At 44.6% G+C, this 17,046-nt stretch overlaps 1 protein-coding gene across 1 annotated transcript in view; it reads right to left on the bottom strand.

The window, feature by feature from the left end:
- Nucleotides 1-2,954: 2,954 nt before the first annotated feature.
- Nucleotides 2,955-17,046, bottom strand: part of cenpe (centromere protein E) — a 28,087-nt gene continuing 13,995 nt past the window's right edge. Inside the window, exons 27-44 of the mRNA XM_076269674.1 lie at nt 16,807-16,881; nt 16,321-16,710; nt 15,991-16,074; nt 14,088-14,576; nt 13,596-13,679; nt 10,655-11,011; nt 10,206-10,256; nt 9,989-10,024; nt 9,695-9,901; nt 9,246-9,431; nt 8,322-8,534; nt 7,977-8,141; nt 7,345-7,458; nt 7,140-7,252; nt 6,292-6,389; nt 5,972-6,053; nt 5,412-5,782; nt 2,955-3,200 (exon numbers count right to left, since the gene is read on the bottom strand). Of these exons, the coding sequence (XP_076125789.1) occupies nt 3,112-3,200; nt 5,412-5,782; nt 5,972-6,053; nt 6,292-6,389; nt 7,140-7,252; nt 7,345-7,458; nt 7,977-8,141; nt 8,322-8,534; nt 9,246-9,431; nt 9,695-9,901; nt 9,989-10,024; nt 10,206-10,256; nt 10,655-11,011; nt 13,596-13,679; nt 14,088-14,576; nt 15,991-16,074; nt 16,321-16,710; nt 16,807-16,881 (3,204 nt within the window). The 3' untranslated portion in view covers nt 2,955-3,111. The remainder of the gene's footprint in view (nt 3,201-5,411; nt 5,783-5,971; nt 6,054-6,291; nt 6,390-7,139; nt 7,253-7,344; nt 7,459-7,976; nt 8,142-8,321; nt 8,535-9,245; nt 9,432-9,694; nt 9,902-9,988; nt 10,025-10,205; nt 10,257-10,654; nt 11,012-13,595; nt 13,680-14,087; nt 14,577-15,990; nt 16,075-16,320; nt 16,711-16,806; nt 16,882-17,046) is intronic.

Raw genomic sequence — 17,046 nt, 5'->3', positions numbered from 1 at the left:
ATACGCACGCAGACACGCAATAGGCTACTTGTTGTTTTCTTTTACTCGGCTATCTATATATGGTTATCAGCACACAATGTTGAGCTAATTCACTCAATAGCCTACTCATCATGGATATCACAAGTTTAAACAACGAAAACAGAAAGGATGGAGGCAGCAAAGCTAGGAGTTTTAAGGAGTTATTCCAGATGGGAAAGAACAAGGTAGGCGATTGGTGTGCTTGTCAGAACGTTAGACTGCACTAAAGCCAGACGTCACGTTACGCTAGAACAAAACTAAAGGTAACTTAGCCTGTATAGGGCTGTATCAAGTTGTCCAAATGAATAGGTCATTGTAGACATTGTCGTTGTATTATTGCATGTGGATGTTGTTATGCTATGTAGGCTACTTTTTTGCTGACCAATGCATGGACCTAAAACGGACAATATTGTTCACGAGTGAATTTTTTTTTTTGCGGGGGGGGGGGGGGGGGGGGGGTGGGGGTGATGGGTGTGCGTACCATAGCATTAATTCCTGCAGGCGCCCCTGCTGCTCTCTCTCTCTCCATCCCCGTCGGTGTGCGCACTACACTCAGATGCACACACGATTTGAAGTTTCGGTCTAGTGTGGGCGCTCTTGCTCGCTCGCTCTAGATTCCGGGAGATTGATCTAATTTGCGGGCATCAAGGAGCCGTTATCAACATGCAGGAGACTCGGGATGTCTGTCATATCCATATCCACCACAACATAACTAGCTAGCCAGTATCAATAATAACCTAGCACCACTTGAACATGGCTAGAAGCTTACGTACAAAGTTTATTGACAGTAGTAGTATTACCTGGCATAACATGCATGCAAGGGCTAAAAACCTAACATTTTTTTTATTTAAAACATTGTCTTACTTGCAAGCGACTCGTGAGAATCCGCTGTCTTCTTTTTCCTTTTTTCCACCCCCACTCTTGGTGCCTTTTCGAGGCCACGTCTAAGTATAAGTATAAGTATATATACTTTTTTGATCCCGTGAGGGAAATTTGGTCTCTGCATTTAAGCCAATCGGTGAATTAGTGAAACACAAACAGCACACAGTGAACACATTTAATCATATTTTCTGCGCCCATCTCCCTACCCATTCATCTTGGTGGAATACATCACGAACTTTCCCTCAACACATGACAAACCATATATCAGAATAAACAGCAGACCTTACCGAACACAAAGCATTCCCCTGTACAGTTAGCCATTCCAGAGTAATCCGGTTTTACATTTGCAGCAATGTCTATGCATGTCTCCAACTTTAGGGTCCACAATGTGTTTAAATTGTTCAATAGGCCTACATGATTTTATAACAGACCAAATACAAAATAAATGTTACAAATATCGCCTAGATATATGTAAGCATTACAATCAGAGGATATAAATATAGGGCAGACAGACGCTCATGAGTGAATTTAAACATTGACATAATGTGCCGTCTCTGCTATTGCTGCTTTTTATCAGTTAGATTTATTTGCAATCTCCTGTGGTGGGCTGGACATAGCATCGAAATGCCCGCCCAGATTCCCCTTTCCGCCTTGACCCATTCACACTGGTGCTGGAACGAAAAAACTCGGCAAAATGTCTAGGGGGCTTGGTAGTAAATTTGGCGAGACACTTTGTCCCGCCGTTCTGCCTCGGTCTGTGAAAGGGACAGTCGTTCCGGGATTCTGGTACATAAAATCGCGGCGATTTTGGCAGTGTGAAAAGGCCTTCAGTCTCTTGGCAGAGATTGACTAATTTCCTTTGAAAATGTTTGGGTTTTTCTTGGTGTTCAATGATACCATGCACCTTAATTAGGTTCCCAAGACCTTTGGGAATAAAAAACAGCCCCACAATATCACAGCCCCTCTACCAAAATTCTCATAAAGCATGGGGCTCTTTTCATAGTCATTATTCTATGTATGCAAAACACACCTAAAGTGTTCCTATCCAAATTTTCATTTCATCTGACAATAGACCACATATCTTGACAGTCACTGTACCATTCAGTAACTCCTGCCTTTTACATTGGTAATTAAATGACTAGACAGGCTTTTACCTGGCATGACCTCTAAATAATCTATCAGCAGTGAGGTCACTTTTGAAGATTTTTTGGGGGACTTGGTGACCCCTAGATCAGTGTTAACCAAACTTTTTTTTCTGGGGACCCACGCTGTCCCCTCTGAGACGTGTTCGCCCCCCAGTTTCAGAGTTATTCTAAATGCAGAATTGCAGAGGGCCGTGACTGGTAGTTAACAAACTAATAGAAAACTGTTAGCTTTCCTGGCTAAATGGTATAAGTTAGGCCTATTACACAAATAGGCGACCCAAATAAAATCTCCTGCGACCCACCCTTTGGGAACCAGTGCCCTAGGTGATACCTTTGTCGATAACTCCAATACTGGTTTTAATCACATTCCCTAACTTACAAATGTTGAAACACTTTCTTTTTATTTAAATTTAGTGTATTCTATTGTCTTTCCAATGTTGAAAATGACTAGAGGTTTTAGCTTCTGTGTCACTTTATTTTCATACCTTAGTAAAAAAGAAAGTCATGAACTACTTCTGAAAGTTCAGACACTTTGATTAACTCAGATAAGTTGAAATTAGATAGGAAAATACTTCTGTTAGGTTTTGTACATAAGATTTTTCTAGGGGTGCCAGTAATTTTGAATCTCAGAATAAATTTGCTTCCCTTCAAGGGTAGATTTTCCCTCCTTGTTTTCATTGTGAGTACAATAAATCACCAAAAGATTTTCTTTATACCCGTTTTTAAATCAACTTTACCAAAGGTGCCAATAATTCTGGAGGGTACTGTTGCGGCCAACATAGGCAAACTTATGGCAATATTTTCTAGTGAACTCATTTGTTTCCCACAAAGCACCCACAAGTTTGCTGCAAACATTTCATTTTTGTAAGGGAAGGTACAAGGACATAACACTTCTCATAACATATAATATAAAATGTGAAATTTCCTTTAATACAAAATAATCAAGTTATTTCCAAAAATAGCAGTAAAAGAAAGCACAAAGCATTATTAAATGTATATACAATTATTATTAAAACAGAGACAAAAACAAGACATGGAAAAATGGACTGGACAGGACGGAGGGTCATCACTGCGTTTCACACTGCTGACCCTGTCTGGGGGACTGTGGCCACCACTCATCCTTCTTGTTGGCTGCACTGCCTCCCCCTGTGGACCCTGTGCACACGGAGATGATATGTATGAGCATGAGTGGGTGTGTGTGTGTATATATATATATATATATATATTTATTTATTTATACACACACACGTACGTCCAGACACACACAGAAGATACGTATGATTAAGAGTGTGTGTATATATATGTATGTGTATATATATGTATGTGTATATATATATATATATATATATATATATATATATACACACACACACATACATACATACATACATACATACACACACACATCCAGACACACAGAGAAGATATGTACGAGTACACATACACACGTAGTTGATAATCCGATATGAACATAGATGAGTAAGTCGAGGTGAGTAAATATGTGCTAAAAGGCATTTCCATAGGCTTTGATCTATTTGAGCTGTACTTGATGGACATTTTTACATTCTTTTGTTTTAACCTGTTTATTTAGAAGAAACACATTTCTTAGGCTCAGGGGACTCACTACTTCCTGGAAAGTGGGTTTTGAGAAGAGATGCACCGATCCCAAACAAAATCAGTGTGTTGACTCAAATACCTGGATCAGGTATCGTGACGAGAGTCCAGTTTATATTGTGGGCCAAACGTGTTGCATGAACTTAACAGATAACATAACATGTACTGGGCTAAAACCTGGAATTGAAACCCTAGCAAGAGGCCCAGTTCAACGGTCAGGGCATGGTTACATGGCCCTTATAGTGTGAATGTAGCCTAGGCCAAAGTTCCTATTTCAAACACCAGGACTAAAGATCCTGTGCCAATGGCTAACAGGCCAATGAGCCCAATATCTTCAAACCAATTCTATGTTAACATATACACATACTACACTATATCATGCCTCAACTGTGCCTTAAATAAGCTAAAATAAGAGCCAATACTGCCTGAGGGAGCTAATAACAAAGGGTCAGTTGCAGGCACTATAGGCTCGCTAGAACAGTTCAGTAGCTTTGAGCTCTACGGCTACTTAGTGACTACACTGGCATCACAGTGGTACTCATAAATCAGCCGATATGAAGTCCGGGTATTGATTTCGGGACTGGAAAAGTCGGATCGGTCCATTCCTCCAGCGCCTTTCTGAGTAGGTTGATCATGGCCTACATTCAGACAGTATAACAACCCGGGCTGAATTCTAAATGCCAGGGGCGCCGCCTCCCCATCTGTGCAGAGCTGGTAAGGTGACATTCCAAACAAGCATACTCAAATCAGTCATATGCAAACTGACATCAGGTGACGCCCGAGTCGGCAAACGGCACCAAGTGAGCCTTGCTTGGGAGGGAGTGAAAACCTGTGCAAGATGGTGGAAAAGCTGCTCTGGAGTGCATTTTACGATACTGATTACATCTGTTAGCTCAGGCCACACAAAGCAGCTGGATGGAAATCACTTCAACAGGTCCCTGAGCAGTTTGTAAAGTGCTATTTGAACACCAGCGCTATAGGTGGGAAAATGCGGTTAGCTCAATTTATTTGGAGTCTTCTTTATTATTAGTCAATTAAGTCTTTGATGAGACCATCAGCTGTAGTCAAGTGAAAACACCCCAACACTTTATGAAACCAAACCCATGTTACAGTAATCACCCTCCTGGTGACATGAGTGATGAACACACAGGCGTTAAGTGCACCACAGACCCCCCCCCCCCCAGTGTGAGCCCCCAGAAGAGACTTGGGTTACCCTCCGAAACCAATGAGTCAGCTTCCTCCTCCTCACTGTCTGTAGCAAACAAAAAGCAAGAGGGTGCCCTCATATATGCAGGCTGCACAGGTGCATGATGGGACTGCGCTGGCACACATGGTAGCAGTCCACATGGATTGGACATCTAAACAGCTCTGTGGCTGTGTGAGGTGATCGCAATGTAGCAAAGATATGAGTGGCAATGAGTGGGTCACCTTTGGGGCTGCTGTGGAATCTGTGCGTGTGACTGGAGGTGATGTGGATACTAGGTATGGGAGTGATGAGGTCATGAAGGTGGGCCAAAAGCGTAAGTGGGTATGGGAGTGATGAGGTCATGAAGATGGGCCAAAAGCATAAGTGGGTATGGGAGTGATGAGGTCATGAAGATGGGCCGCGGGTAGGGACCAAGCTGGATGGGTTTAGTAAGGCACAGTGGTGCATATGTATGATACAGACGAACATGCAGATGTCTATGTATATGCAAAACTTTATGGACTTGGATTAAATTGAACATTGTAGCTGTGGGGTGGGAAGCTTACCAGTTGCCGGCCCCAGGGCACAGTTGTCAAAGAAGCCCTTGGTGCGTGCGATGGGTGGGCCATGGGTCCCGGGCGGCATGTCGAAGAACAAGCTCTTGGGGGAATCCAGCAGTGGCCGCTGGGGAGAATTCAACAGCGGTGCTTCGCCCAGTGCCGGACGCTTGCTGGGCGACGGCCTCGCCTGTGTGTGTGTGAGTGTGTGTTTAGTAGGGGTGAGCGGGAGTGTGTGTTTGGTGGGTGTATGCTTGGTGGGTGTGGGCGGTCGTCCATGCTTGGTGGGTGTGTGTAGACCCCCCTCACGGCGGCTCTCCTTGAGTTTGTAAGCGCGCCGCTTCCATCGGTCAACCTCCTCCTGTTGGCTGGACAGAGTGCTGTAAAAACACAGACACACACAGCTGTTAAAGCAAACTAGAGACTCACTCATCCAACCAGTACATACACCAGCCCTCTTCCATGCTTATGCATCCAATGCATTCCATCACTTGAGTAATACTAGCAGATATTGTTTCTCATACAAGTCATTGTGTGTGTTTTCCACACCCAAGTCACACCACACACACCTCTCTAACTGAGCAATTTTCTGCTGCAGCTGCTGAATCTCCTCCTGCTGGCCACAGTGTTTGGAGTGATTATCCTCCATATCTGCAGAGGGGGAGAAGAGTTGTGGGTATTACAAATGTATTATATTCTGTGAGTTTTCAAAGCTTTAGCTGTGCACAATTTAAGCCAACATCAGCTGTGCATCAACTCGGGTCACCTGGCTAGTTAACAGATAGAGCAGCGGGAGAGAGAGAGAGAGAGAGAGAGAGAGAGAGAGAGAGAGAGAGAGCAGAAGAGGAAGAAAACAGAGGAAAAAGGGAACAGGACAGAGAGTGCTCACATGAATGCTCGTCATCCTGCTGCTTCATCCTCAAATCCTCCTTCAGCTTACGGATCAACTCCTCCTTGTATTTGAGTACTGACGTCAGCCTCTCCAGCCTAAACACACACAAATCAGGATCACAATTAGGATGCTAATTACACTTGTGCTGGGGCTTTATTTAGATACTGGTACAGTTGAGGGTCCTAGATGACCCGTGTGTGTGTGTGTGTGTGTGCGTGTGTTGGGGGAGCGGGGGGGGGGGGTGGGGGGGTGGGTAGGGGTAGGGGTAGGGTGGGGGGGCAAAGGCAAAGTCTTTATGATGAACATTAGCGATTTAACCACCATGGCAACCCATACCAGACAGTGCGCCGTTAATGTTGTTAATAAATACTAGTGATTAGTGACTCATTCTGGGACTTTGTAATGACGTAGACAAAGAATCTTTGTAACTTTGCACCAACCGATCTGAAAATATGAAATGAAAATAATTCTTCCACAGGCTACAATCCAATCTGCATATTTATTTTCTAACATTTGAGTAAAAATATCTGCAGAAGAATATATCAAAATGACATGGACATCTAGTCGACCACACGTTTTGGCGGGCAGAGTCCATGCCATTGTTTACCCAAAGACTGGAATTTTTGAAAACGCATCGAGTTTCCAGATTTGACCACAGAGCTCACTAATAGGTTACTGTCTGATGCCGACTGCATGCGGGCTCCATCGGCACACAGAACAGAACAGAACAGCAGCCACTGTAGGACAAACATTGACATTGATTTGGTCCAGCAACTAATCGATCTTTCCATCATGATCGAACAGCAACAAGCACAGGTTTCAGATGGAAAATGTGTGTGTCATACTCTTGCTGGTGGCCGGTGCTCAGGTTTGTGTTCTCCATCTCCATGTTCACCAGTCGATCCTTCATCTTTTGCATTTCCACTGCACTGGGAGTCATCTTCCTCTGGGCCAGGGTCTACACACACACACACACACACACACAGTTAGGGGGAGAAATGCACATAACAAAGGCATGATGTATGCATATGCACGTCCACATAGCCTTACCTGACTGTGGGCAAGTTTGTCCTGCAGTTCCTTCAGCTGGAGCAGCTGTTTACTGCACTGCTGAGATGAAAGATCATGAGCCTCCTGAAGATGCTGCAACTTTTTCTCTAATGTCTAGAGAGAGAGAGAGAGAGAGAGAGAGAGAGAGAGAGAGAGAGAGAGAAAGAGAGAGCCAGAGTTAGAATGAGGGGTTTTAACCTTGTTACAGTTTTTCTCAGTTGCTTTGGTGCTTTTCTCAGATCAGAATGAAATTTCTCATAACTTTTAGTTCAACCTCCACAACATTTAGTCATTTGTGCACATCATAGTAGCAATTTCTCAAATTCAATTTCTTTTGAACATGTATCAATTGCTTTGTCATGTCAGTCAAAATGAACTATACTTATAGATGCTGAATAGTCGTTCCCAATAAAACTAAGTCTTTATTTCATTGGTTGAGTCATTACATACAAAATTGGTGAAGTAGTTATCAAATTCTGTCACTAATACAGTAAAACTGTGAAACATACATATTCAGTGTCTTGTACTCACTCACTCACTCAAAGAGCTCAAGAGGTTGGAAGGGGAAAGCATGTGGTTACATCCCGGTGTGCCATGTGGAGGGAGTGAGCAGCGCTGCTCTAGGGGTGTACCTGGGTGTGCGTGAGGGCCTGTTGCAGCCTGGAGCATAGCTGCTGCTTGTCCTGCTGGAGCTCCGAGACCGGTGGCTGGAGCAGACTCAGTGGCACCACCGTCTGGCGGCGCTGCTCATGGGTCACCTTGCTGTTGGCCAAACGCTGCTGCTCACTGACCAGGGCCTACAACCCAGACAGACACACAGACACACAGACACACAGACACACAGACACACACACACACACACACACACACACACACACACACACAACTGTGAATGAACGAAGAACACACATGACGAAAACACCTCTGCCTTACATCCCACCACACAACTCCATGCTTGACCATTGCAGGGCTCTTACATGGCAGATGGTTTGCTCACAGCTGGCTACACTGTGGCGGCGGCTGGTCTCCTGTTGGAGGTGGCGTCCGAGTGCGCTGGGCTCGGCTGGCGTGCGCGAGCTCAGCTCCTCCAGCCCCTGGTTGGCCTGCACGCGGTGCTGAAGCTCCACGCTCATGACCTTTTCCAGCTCGGCCACGCCTTCCTCCAGCCGCTGGGCACTCGCAGCCATTTCCTGAGTGAATGCAACAGCAGCTTAGCCTGGGTGTTCCCATGCTGCCTTGCGCGCGATTTGATTCACGCTGCTAAGGCAGCCTGGAAACTACCGCCCTAATTTTTGCCTCAGATAGGGAACCAATCACAGAACGCACTATGCACAGACACATTTGATAGACATCCGTGGCACCCAATAAACGGATCTGGGCATTTTTTTCAAATACGAGAAAATGAACGTTTGGTTCCCAGACCACGTCTCATTGAGAAGTGGTGGCGCTAGCCAGGCTAACAGCAGCTAAGGTTAGAATGGAGTACTGGCACACAGCCATCGCACAGCTATACTATTCCTACCCCAACAGCGACTTCCTAAGGCTATTTTATAAGAGATAAGACGTGCTCAGAGTGCTGGAGAAGTGCCACTCGCCCTATTAAAGGTTTGTGTACCATCAAAATGATTTTGGAAACATTATTTTAAGGTAAAAGAAATTCTCCAGGGGGGCGTTAAATAACCACTTTAGAAGAAGAATTAAAATGAGTGTTAACAAAATGTACCTAAATGTATTAAGACCTAGTGCATTTTTAAGACTTATGGCCTAAAATACATACCATTATCTCATTTTGTTAGACTTTTTAGGACCCTGCCGAATCCCTGTGTTTTGCCATGTTAGTTCAACTTGGGCGCATTTAGCAGCAACCTGGTGTGTCGGCCACAGCGCCAGTGCAGACCTACCTGTAGATGGAGCTCCCTCCTCTCCAGCAGGAGGCAGAGGAGGACATCTTGAGGTGGACACGGATGACTAGAGGTGCTCTTCTGAGCCTGAGCAATCAAGCCACTCTGATCAACAGCAGAGGCTTCTTGCTCCCACAGTGCCTCGTAGTGGCCCCTATAAGTCACAGCTAGCTTCTGTAGAGTAGCCTGTAGCGGAGGACACATCGTCATGTCAGCACACAGAAGTGATCAGAGAACCATTACCATTTTATTTTCATTCTGTACAAAGAGAATAGATGTACAATTGAATGGTAACCAAGCTTAAGCGGGCACATGCAGTACACATACATTTATGCATGTACTGAATTCTAGTATCTGTGCTCTATTCAAATGCAGCCTAGAATGTTTGGGTCAGAGAGAGTGAACATGCAGGTGAGATGAAGAGGCCCCCCCCCCCCCCCCCATCCTACCAGTCGTGTCCACAGCAGGTCATGCAACTGTAGTGTGCTCTTCTTGAGGCTAGTGGTCAGGGGCGCCAGATGTGGCGTTTGGGACAGCAGCTGTTTGGTCAGTCTTCTCTCAGTGAGCTCGGCAGAGGCCAGTAGCTCTGTTGTCCAGCGCTTTCGCAGCTTCTGAGAAAGCTGATCGGCCAAACGCTGGATTCGCAGGGACCACGCCTGGACAGCAGAGGGCACTAGGTCAGTTCTGGTAGTGTGAAGTGGTTTGGTATTGTGCAAGATAGTGGTGTGGTGTGAAGTACTCACCTGCAATTTCTGCTGGGATTCATTTTCTTGCACCACCTAGTGGCAGAGAGAGGCAATGCGTAAAAAAAAACCCCACACACATCGCTGATTGTTTTGTTAGGTCAACCTCATCGGTTTCTCTGGTTTTAGTGAGCCATACCCATGGCGTATTGATTGTACAATGTCAAAGTCAAGCAGGGTGTTAAATGAGCACCGATGTGGACTCCACATTGCTTACCAGCTCTGAGTGTTCAGGATAGCTGGTCCTCTGAGCCTTCATATGCTGCACCTGAAAAAGAACGACATCTTAACTATTGACTTCTAAATACATCACACCAGTGACCTTCAACAACCCTCACGCTATGTCCACACGTAGCCGGGTATATTTAGGTATGGAGATTGCTTTTTTGGCCTTTCGGATTTGGCCTTTCGGATACTCAGTTTTCTTTCAATGAAAACAGTTCATTTTAAAAACTCTCCAGTTTCAGTGTTTGGACAGGGAAAACAGCATTTTGAGACTATGACATGACTGTCTCCTTTGAAATGTTTTCAGCAATCTGATTGGCCAACATCTGCACCTATTTGATTGTTCTTAACATCTTTTCCTCTGTGTTTTCGCGCATCTGTGCTGAAATCTGGGATAAGGGGTGGTAAAACAAAACCAAAAAAAAAAAAAAGTCCCCTCACCATGTCGACATTCTCCTCCAGGTCTCTCTTGAGCTGGCTCCTCTCCTCCCTGACGGCCTCCAGCATCTCCTGCAGCTCGGCTCTCTGGGTCGTGAGGGCGCTGACCTCTGACCTCTGACCTCTGAGCTGCTGGACGAGCTGCTCTCTCTGCACGCTGAGCTCCTGCAGTTCCTCCGAGTGCCTCTTCTCGTCCTCCCTCAGTTTCTCCTGCAGCTGCTCTCTGTCTGCACTGAGGGACGAGACTTCAGATCGGAGTTGAGCCACTTCCTTCTGGAGGGTCTGTGCTACTTCGTTATCCCCCAGCAGACGCTGCCTTTCCTCAGTCACACACCGCAGCTGTGCCTGGAGCTCATTAGCCTGGTAACACAAGGAGGACATTTTGAGAGATTGTCTAGACTCACTTACCAGGACTAATGCTCTGGGTCAGATACAAAAGAGGTCTGAATTAAAGACTAGAGAACCATAACTGGGTTTAATATAGGGCTGCACAATTTGGGGAAAATATCTAATTGCGATTTTTCTGAGATATTGGGATTGCGATTTGCGATATGATTTTTGAAAGTCAATTAATTGATTCAGTTAAATGTTCCACATGTCTAATTTGTGCCACCCCAGATTGGTGAGCACGCCCAGTGCACAAGAAGCATAGCACCCCCGACCGACTGTGAAGCTCACCAATCAGACTTAACTTTGCACGATTATGTGTGGCTTTTGCGATTAGATAATTACGTTGTAGGCGGGTAAATATAGGGTTCAACCTCATATAAATGAATACAAAAGGTTTTTTATGGATTCTGGGATTATTGGATATGCTAAATAACATACTAAAAAGTTAGTAAAATCTGACTTTGGGAAAGGGTTCATTTTGAAGATGGACACTAAGATGGCTGCCAAGAGTTTAGAATGGCTACTATACTTTAATTACTATTCAGTCTTAAGGTCAAATGATGGTCATAATAAATACTTTGGGATGCTCTATGTTTTTCAGCCACACAAACAGGTGTATATTAAAATCAATGTGTTTTAATACAGAGCAAATGTAATACAGGATTATGTACCATGTCCATGGCATGGAGGAAGAGAAGACATTACATTAATACACAGGATTAGATGTTAAAATCCCTTGTGCCAAAATCCAAGGTAAAAACACATTCAGAAGCCCCTGCTCAAGTTTAACTTTAAAAAGCACACTACCCACAAATCCGCCAACAAATGGTCACAAGCACAATACAAATGGCCCATCCAACAGCAGTATATAGTATGCGGCATGTCATTGGGGTTATCAAGTGGGCACCCTCATTCACCGATGTTTCGTTAAGTTAGGCCCACGACACCTCATGAAGGCTTAACAGTGAAACCAGCGTCCTGGAGACACTCCCCTCCATGCTGCCACCATATTACCACATTGAAATATCCAGTACCCAAAATACTCTTAACCAGGCCAGGCATGGTCAAGGTTGGCTAGGTTGGTCCGTCCCATTGATGTGGACTGAACCATCGCCATAAAAACCCTGGCCAACCAACCATCAACCTAGGCACAGCCCATCACAAACACAAAACAAATTAGCCAGTTAGCTTAGCCAGTTAGCTTAGGCCCCATCACAAACACAAAACAAATTAGCCAGTTAGCTTACGCCCCATGCTGCCACCATATTACCACAACAAACATCCAAATACCCGTAACCAACCTAGGCATGGTCTAAGTTGGCTAGGTTGGTCCGTCCCGTTGATGCGGACTGAACCATAAACCATAAAAAACCTTAGCCAAGTACCATCAACCTAGGCACAGTCCATCACAAACACAAAACAAATGAGCCAGTTAGCTTACCTTAGCTTGCGCCCCAGGAAGGGTCATTTCTCCTTACCCACAACCATTCGCTTGCCCGTTCTGCTGCTAAAGACATGTTACTAACCACCTGCCTTAGACTTCGACCACAAATGCCCAATTCAGACAGCAAGACAATAGCAGATCTGGCCACAAACCCACGTGCACCGATTTCAATAGACCTTAATCGTGCACTCCAACCTCGCTTAGCTGCCTCCTCTGCTATTTCAGTGTATTTAGCTCTCTTCAGCTCATTGGCCACTTCTACTCTGTCTTCCCAAGGAACAGTGAGTTCAATGAAGTAAACTATCTTCTCTGAATCTGACCATAGAATTACGTCGGGTCGTAGCTTAGTACTCACTATATGTGGCGGTACCGCCATCTGCTGGCCAAGATCAACCTTCATTTCCCAGCCCGCCCCATTTTTCAACTGGCCGGTTTTACATGTCTTAATTGGTATTATCTCTCATCTAGAGGGTATATGCTTTTAGAATATATACAATTTAGGGTGTTTAATCTGTTTTCCCTGGACAGTACAGGTCAAAATGTATCTGCTTTACATTTGATTCACCTATACTTAAGATCTCAGTTTGTCAGAAATGAGATAGCAAGCTAACCATCTTGCGTACAAGAATATATATTATATGCAATATCAGATATAGCCCACGTTGCCTTCACCATTTTCCTGCATTCACCTACATGAACATACTGTGCTGTCTGATTAAAATTTTAGGACAAAATTTTACTAGCTGTTTAATATGTTATTAAGTACATCTAAAGGCATCATAATCAGTTGAAAAGCCTTTTGTATACATTTTTTTGAGGTTGGGTGTTTTTTCCCCATATATTGACCCGCCTATTGGTTCATATTGTGATTATGATAATTGTGCAGCCCTAGTTTAATATTCATATATTGCACATACAATCGAGTTAATATTGGAATATTATTACTAATGGACGTAAACTTACAGAATATCACCTTCTTGAAAATACAGACATTTGAGGCATCTAAAACATTACAACTTCATCGGGTGAGTCTCTAGGGTTATCACAATCTGTTGAAACCCCAGATGGAAACCCTGAAAATGTACAGTGATAAGATTTTAAGTCACTCACTCTTTCCATGTTGTTCTGCAGATCTGTCTGAAGTTGCCTCTTCTCCAGTCTGATCTCTTCCAACTCATTCTGTTGCTGCTGAGCCTTAAAAAAAAAAGAAAGAGTACAAATACTGAAACAACAATATTTCCACCTAATCTACTACAAATCTTGCCACACTTATCAGATCAAAAGCTTCAAATCGAACAGACAAGAGTTCAGCCAAACACCTGGGGCCCTAATTTAAATGGCAGGCAAAAAGCCAAGTCTGTCATCAGGCAAAGTCCTTGTGTATGAACAATAGCTATTGTGTGGCATGAGGGAGCATTGAGCAGACTCATCAATGTTAGGACTTAAGGTCTTGCTCACGCAAATTGATTTAGTTAAGTTTTGAAAACAATTTTACTTATACTGAAGTTTGCTCATCTTTCAAATTAGGGCCTCATATTTTGGTTACAAAATAACAAATCCATAAACATCATTTCAGCCAAACAAGGTCTTAAAACAACTCACCATGCCCCCATTCTCCTCCAGGTCTCTCTTGAGCTGGCTCCTCTCCTCCCTGACGGCCTCCAGTATCTCCTGCAGCTCGGCTCTCTGGGTCGTGAGGGCGCTAACCTCTGAGCGCAGCCTCACCAGTTTCTCAGCGCTCTCTGAGCGCAGCGTCTCCAGTTCCTCAGCGCTCTCTGAGCGCAGCCTCTCCAGTTCCTCAGCGCTCTCTGAGCGCAGCCTCACCAGTTCCTCAGCGCTCTCCACTGCAGCTGCGCTGAGCTGCTGGAGGAGCTGCTCTCTCTGCACGCTGAGCTCCTGCAGTTCCTCCGAGTGCCTCTTCTCGTCCTCCCTCAGTTTCTCCTGCAGCTGCTCTCTGTCTGCACTGAGGGACGAGACTTCAGATCGGAGTTGATCCACATCCTTCTGGAGGGTTTGTGCTACTTCGTTATCCCCCAGCAGACGCTGCCTTTCCTCAGTCACACACCGCAGATGTGCTTCCAGCTCACTGGCCTGGGAACACAAGGAGGACATTTTGATTCATAAAAACGTACTCAATGCGGTTATATAACGTGGTCACCATTTTGTGCGCTAAAACAAAGCTTTGGTGGTAGACCTGCTGTCGTGCTACATCCACTTACAGTGTCTATTACAATTTGAACTGCTTTGATATCGATCCTGATGGCTTGGACAAAAAACCTTTACCATTAATGCTCACAATGATGCATGTTGAAAAGGGGGCTAATGAACGAAATTGGATCCTGAGATCATTATGAAGGGATATACAGTAAGGGTTTCCACTCTAATGGGACCAAAGATTTCAGAACAGTCGCGTAGCGTTCAAGAATCTTTTACTTTTTTTTAATGTGGGAGATGAATAAATGGGCATTGAATAAACATTGAATAAACAAAGTTGGACTAAGCACAACTACTCAAGCAAGTAGTAAAGCTAATAATCTGGGGCCGTATTCACAAAGAATTTTAAGGCTAAAAGTAGCTCCTAACTGGCAAATTTAGGAGCAAATCCTAAAAATAATGGGCGTGTCACTCCTAACTTTAGGACTCCTAATTTTTTTTCACTTAAAGTAATTCACGAGGCATTTTAGACCCAAAAGTGGCACCTAAGTCTGGGACAGCTTAAAAGAAGTCAAGAGGACTCCTAACTCACTAAGACCTATTCACAAACCGCTTTTTGTGGCATTTCACATCGCAACGTTTTGAAATCCTATGCTGCTACAGGAGCAAAATGTCAAAATATGGTCCAACATCTTGCTTTATTTTGGCAATACACTGCCAATGGATGTCTGTCTCTCTTGGGAAATAATGAAAAAAATACTTCGTAGTTCTGTTGTTGGTAAGAAATACACAGCAGTAAGTTATTACTCCATTCACTCACAGCAACATTCCGAACTTTCTACCACTGAAGCCTAGCCTGGGTTTTCCCATGCTGCCTTACGCGCGCAAGTTTATTCACGCTGCTAGGCAGCCTGGATTCCATGGAGCAAATTTTCGCCTCAGTTAGGGGACTAATCACAGAATGGAGGGAGGGCAGCAAGACGATGACGACACACCAAAGCTGTTATGAGCTACGTACAGACGCATTTGATAGACATTCGTAGCGCCCAATAAATGGCTCTGGGCATTCGTAAGCCACGTTTCAAATACGAGAAAATGAATGTCTAGTTCCCAGACCCCATCTCAATGAGATGAGGTCTGACGTTAGCCAGGCTAACCGAAGCCTTGTTTTCGTGCAGAAAATATTGAAAATGTCAACTGTTTGACATAAGTGCATATCACCTTCTTGAAAATGCAGACATTTCAAGGTATCTAAAACAATACAACTTCATCAGGTGAGTCTCTAGGGTTACCATAATCTGTTAAAACCCCAGCTGGATATCCTGAAAATGTACAATAGTAAGTCACTCACTCTTTCCATGTTGTTCTGCAGATCTGTCTGTAGTTGCTTTCTCTCTAGTCTGATCTCCTCCAGTTCGTTCAGCTGCTGCTGAGCCTAAAAGAAGTACAAGTATTGAAACAACAACAGTTCCACCTTATCTATACAAATCTTGCCTCATATCTCACAAAGAGCCCCCTCCCATCTTCTTAATCTCCAAGTCAGATCTTTAAGATTCAAAAGGAACTCACAGAGTTCTACCAAACACCTGGTGTTTTGAGAACACATTGTTGTTTCTTTTGGTTACAAAATAACAAATCCATGAAAATCATTTCAGCCAAACAAGGTCTTAAAACAACTCACCATGCCACCATTCTCCTCCAGGTCTCTCTCGAGCTGGCTCCTCTCCTCCCTGACGGCCTCCAGTATCTCCTGCAGCTCGGCTCTCTGGGTCGTGAGGGCGCTGACCTCTGAGCGCAGCCTCTCCAGTTCCTCAGCGCTCTCCACTGTAGCTGCGCTGAGCTGCTGGAGGAGCTGCTCTCTCTGCACGCTGAGCTCCTGCAGTTCCTCCGAGTGCCTCTTCTCGTCCTCCCTCAGTTTCTCCTGCAGCTGCTCTCTGTCTGCACTGAGGGACGAGACTTCAGATCGGAGTTGATCCACCTCCTTCTGGAGGGTCTGTGCTACTTCGTTATCCCCCAGCAGACGCTGCCTTTCCTCAGTCACACACCGCAGCTGTGCCTCCAGCTCACTGGCCTGGGAAACAATACATGGCAAAGTCAGTCTTAGTTTCAATATTTTGTGGCAACGTCTAACAGACTGAAGTGCAGGAATTGGACAAAGGTCACTCACTTTCGCCATGTTGTTCTCAAGATCTGTCTGCATCTGTCTCTTCTCCTGCCTCAGCTCCTCCAGTTCTTGTTGAGCCTGCAGAAAAGCAGTTAAATATAACTGACCCAGCACCAAAGAACGCCTTAGCCCAACAAACGTTAAAGGTTGTACCAGCCCAACATCAACAGTTATACAACAACAGTTGTATAGCCCAACAAACGTTAAAGGTTGTATCATCGATGACGGGGTAACGTCAGTTCT

Source organism: Alosa pseudoharengus, unplaced genomic scaffold, assembly GCF_046254945.1.
Source record: "Alosa pseudoharengus isolate Yale_2024_CS ecotype anadromous, Long Island Sound unplaced genomic scaffold, YU_APseudo_1.1 YU_APseudo_1.1_scf_6, whole genome shotgun sequence".
Classification (NCBI taxonomy): Eukaryota; Metazoa; Chordata; class Actinopteri; order Clupeiformes; family Clupeidae; genus Alosa; species Alosa pseudoharengus.
This window is presented reverse-complemented; position numbering and strand designations above follow the sequence as displayed.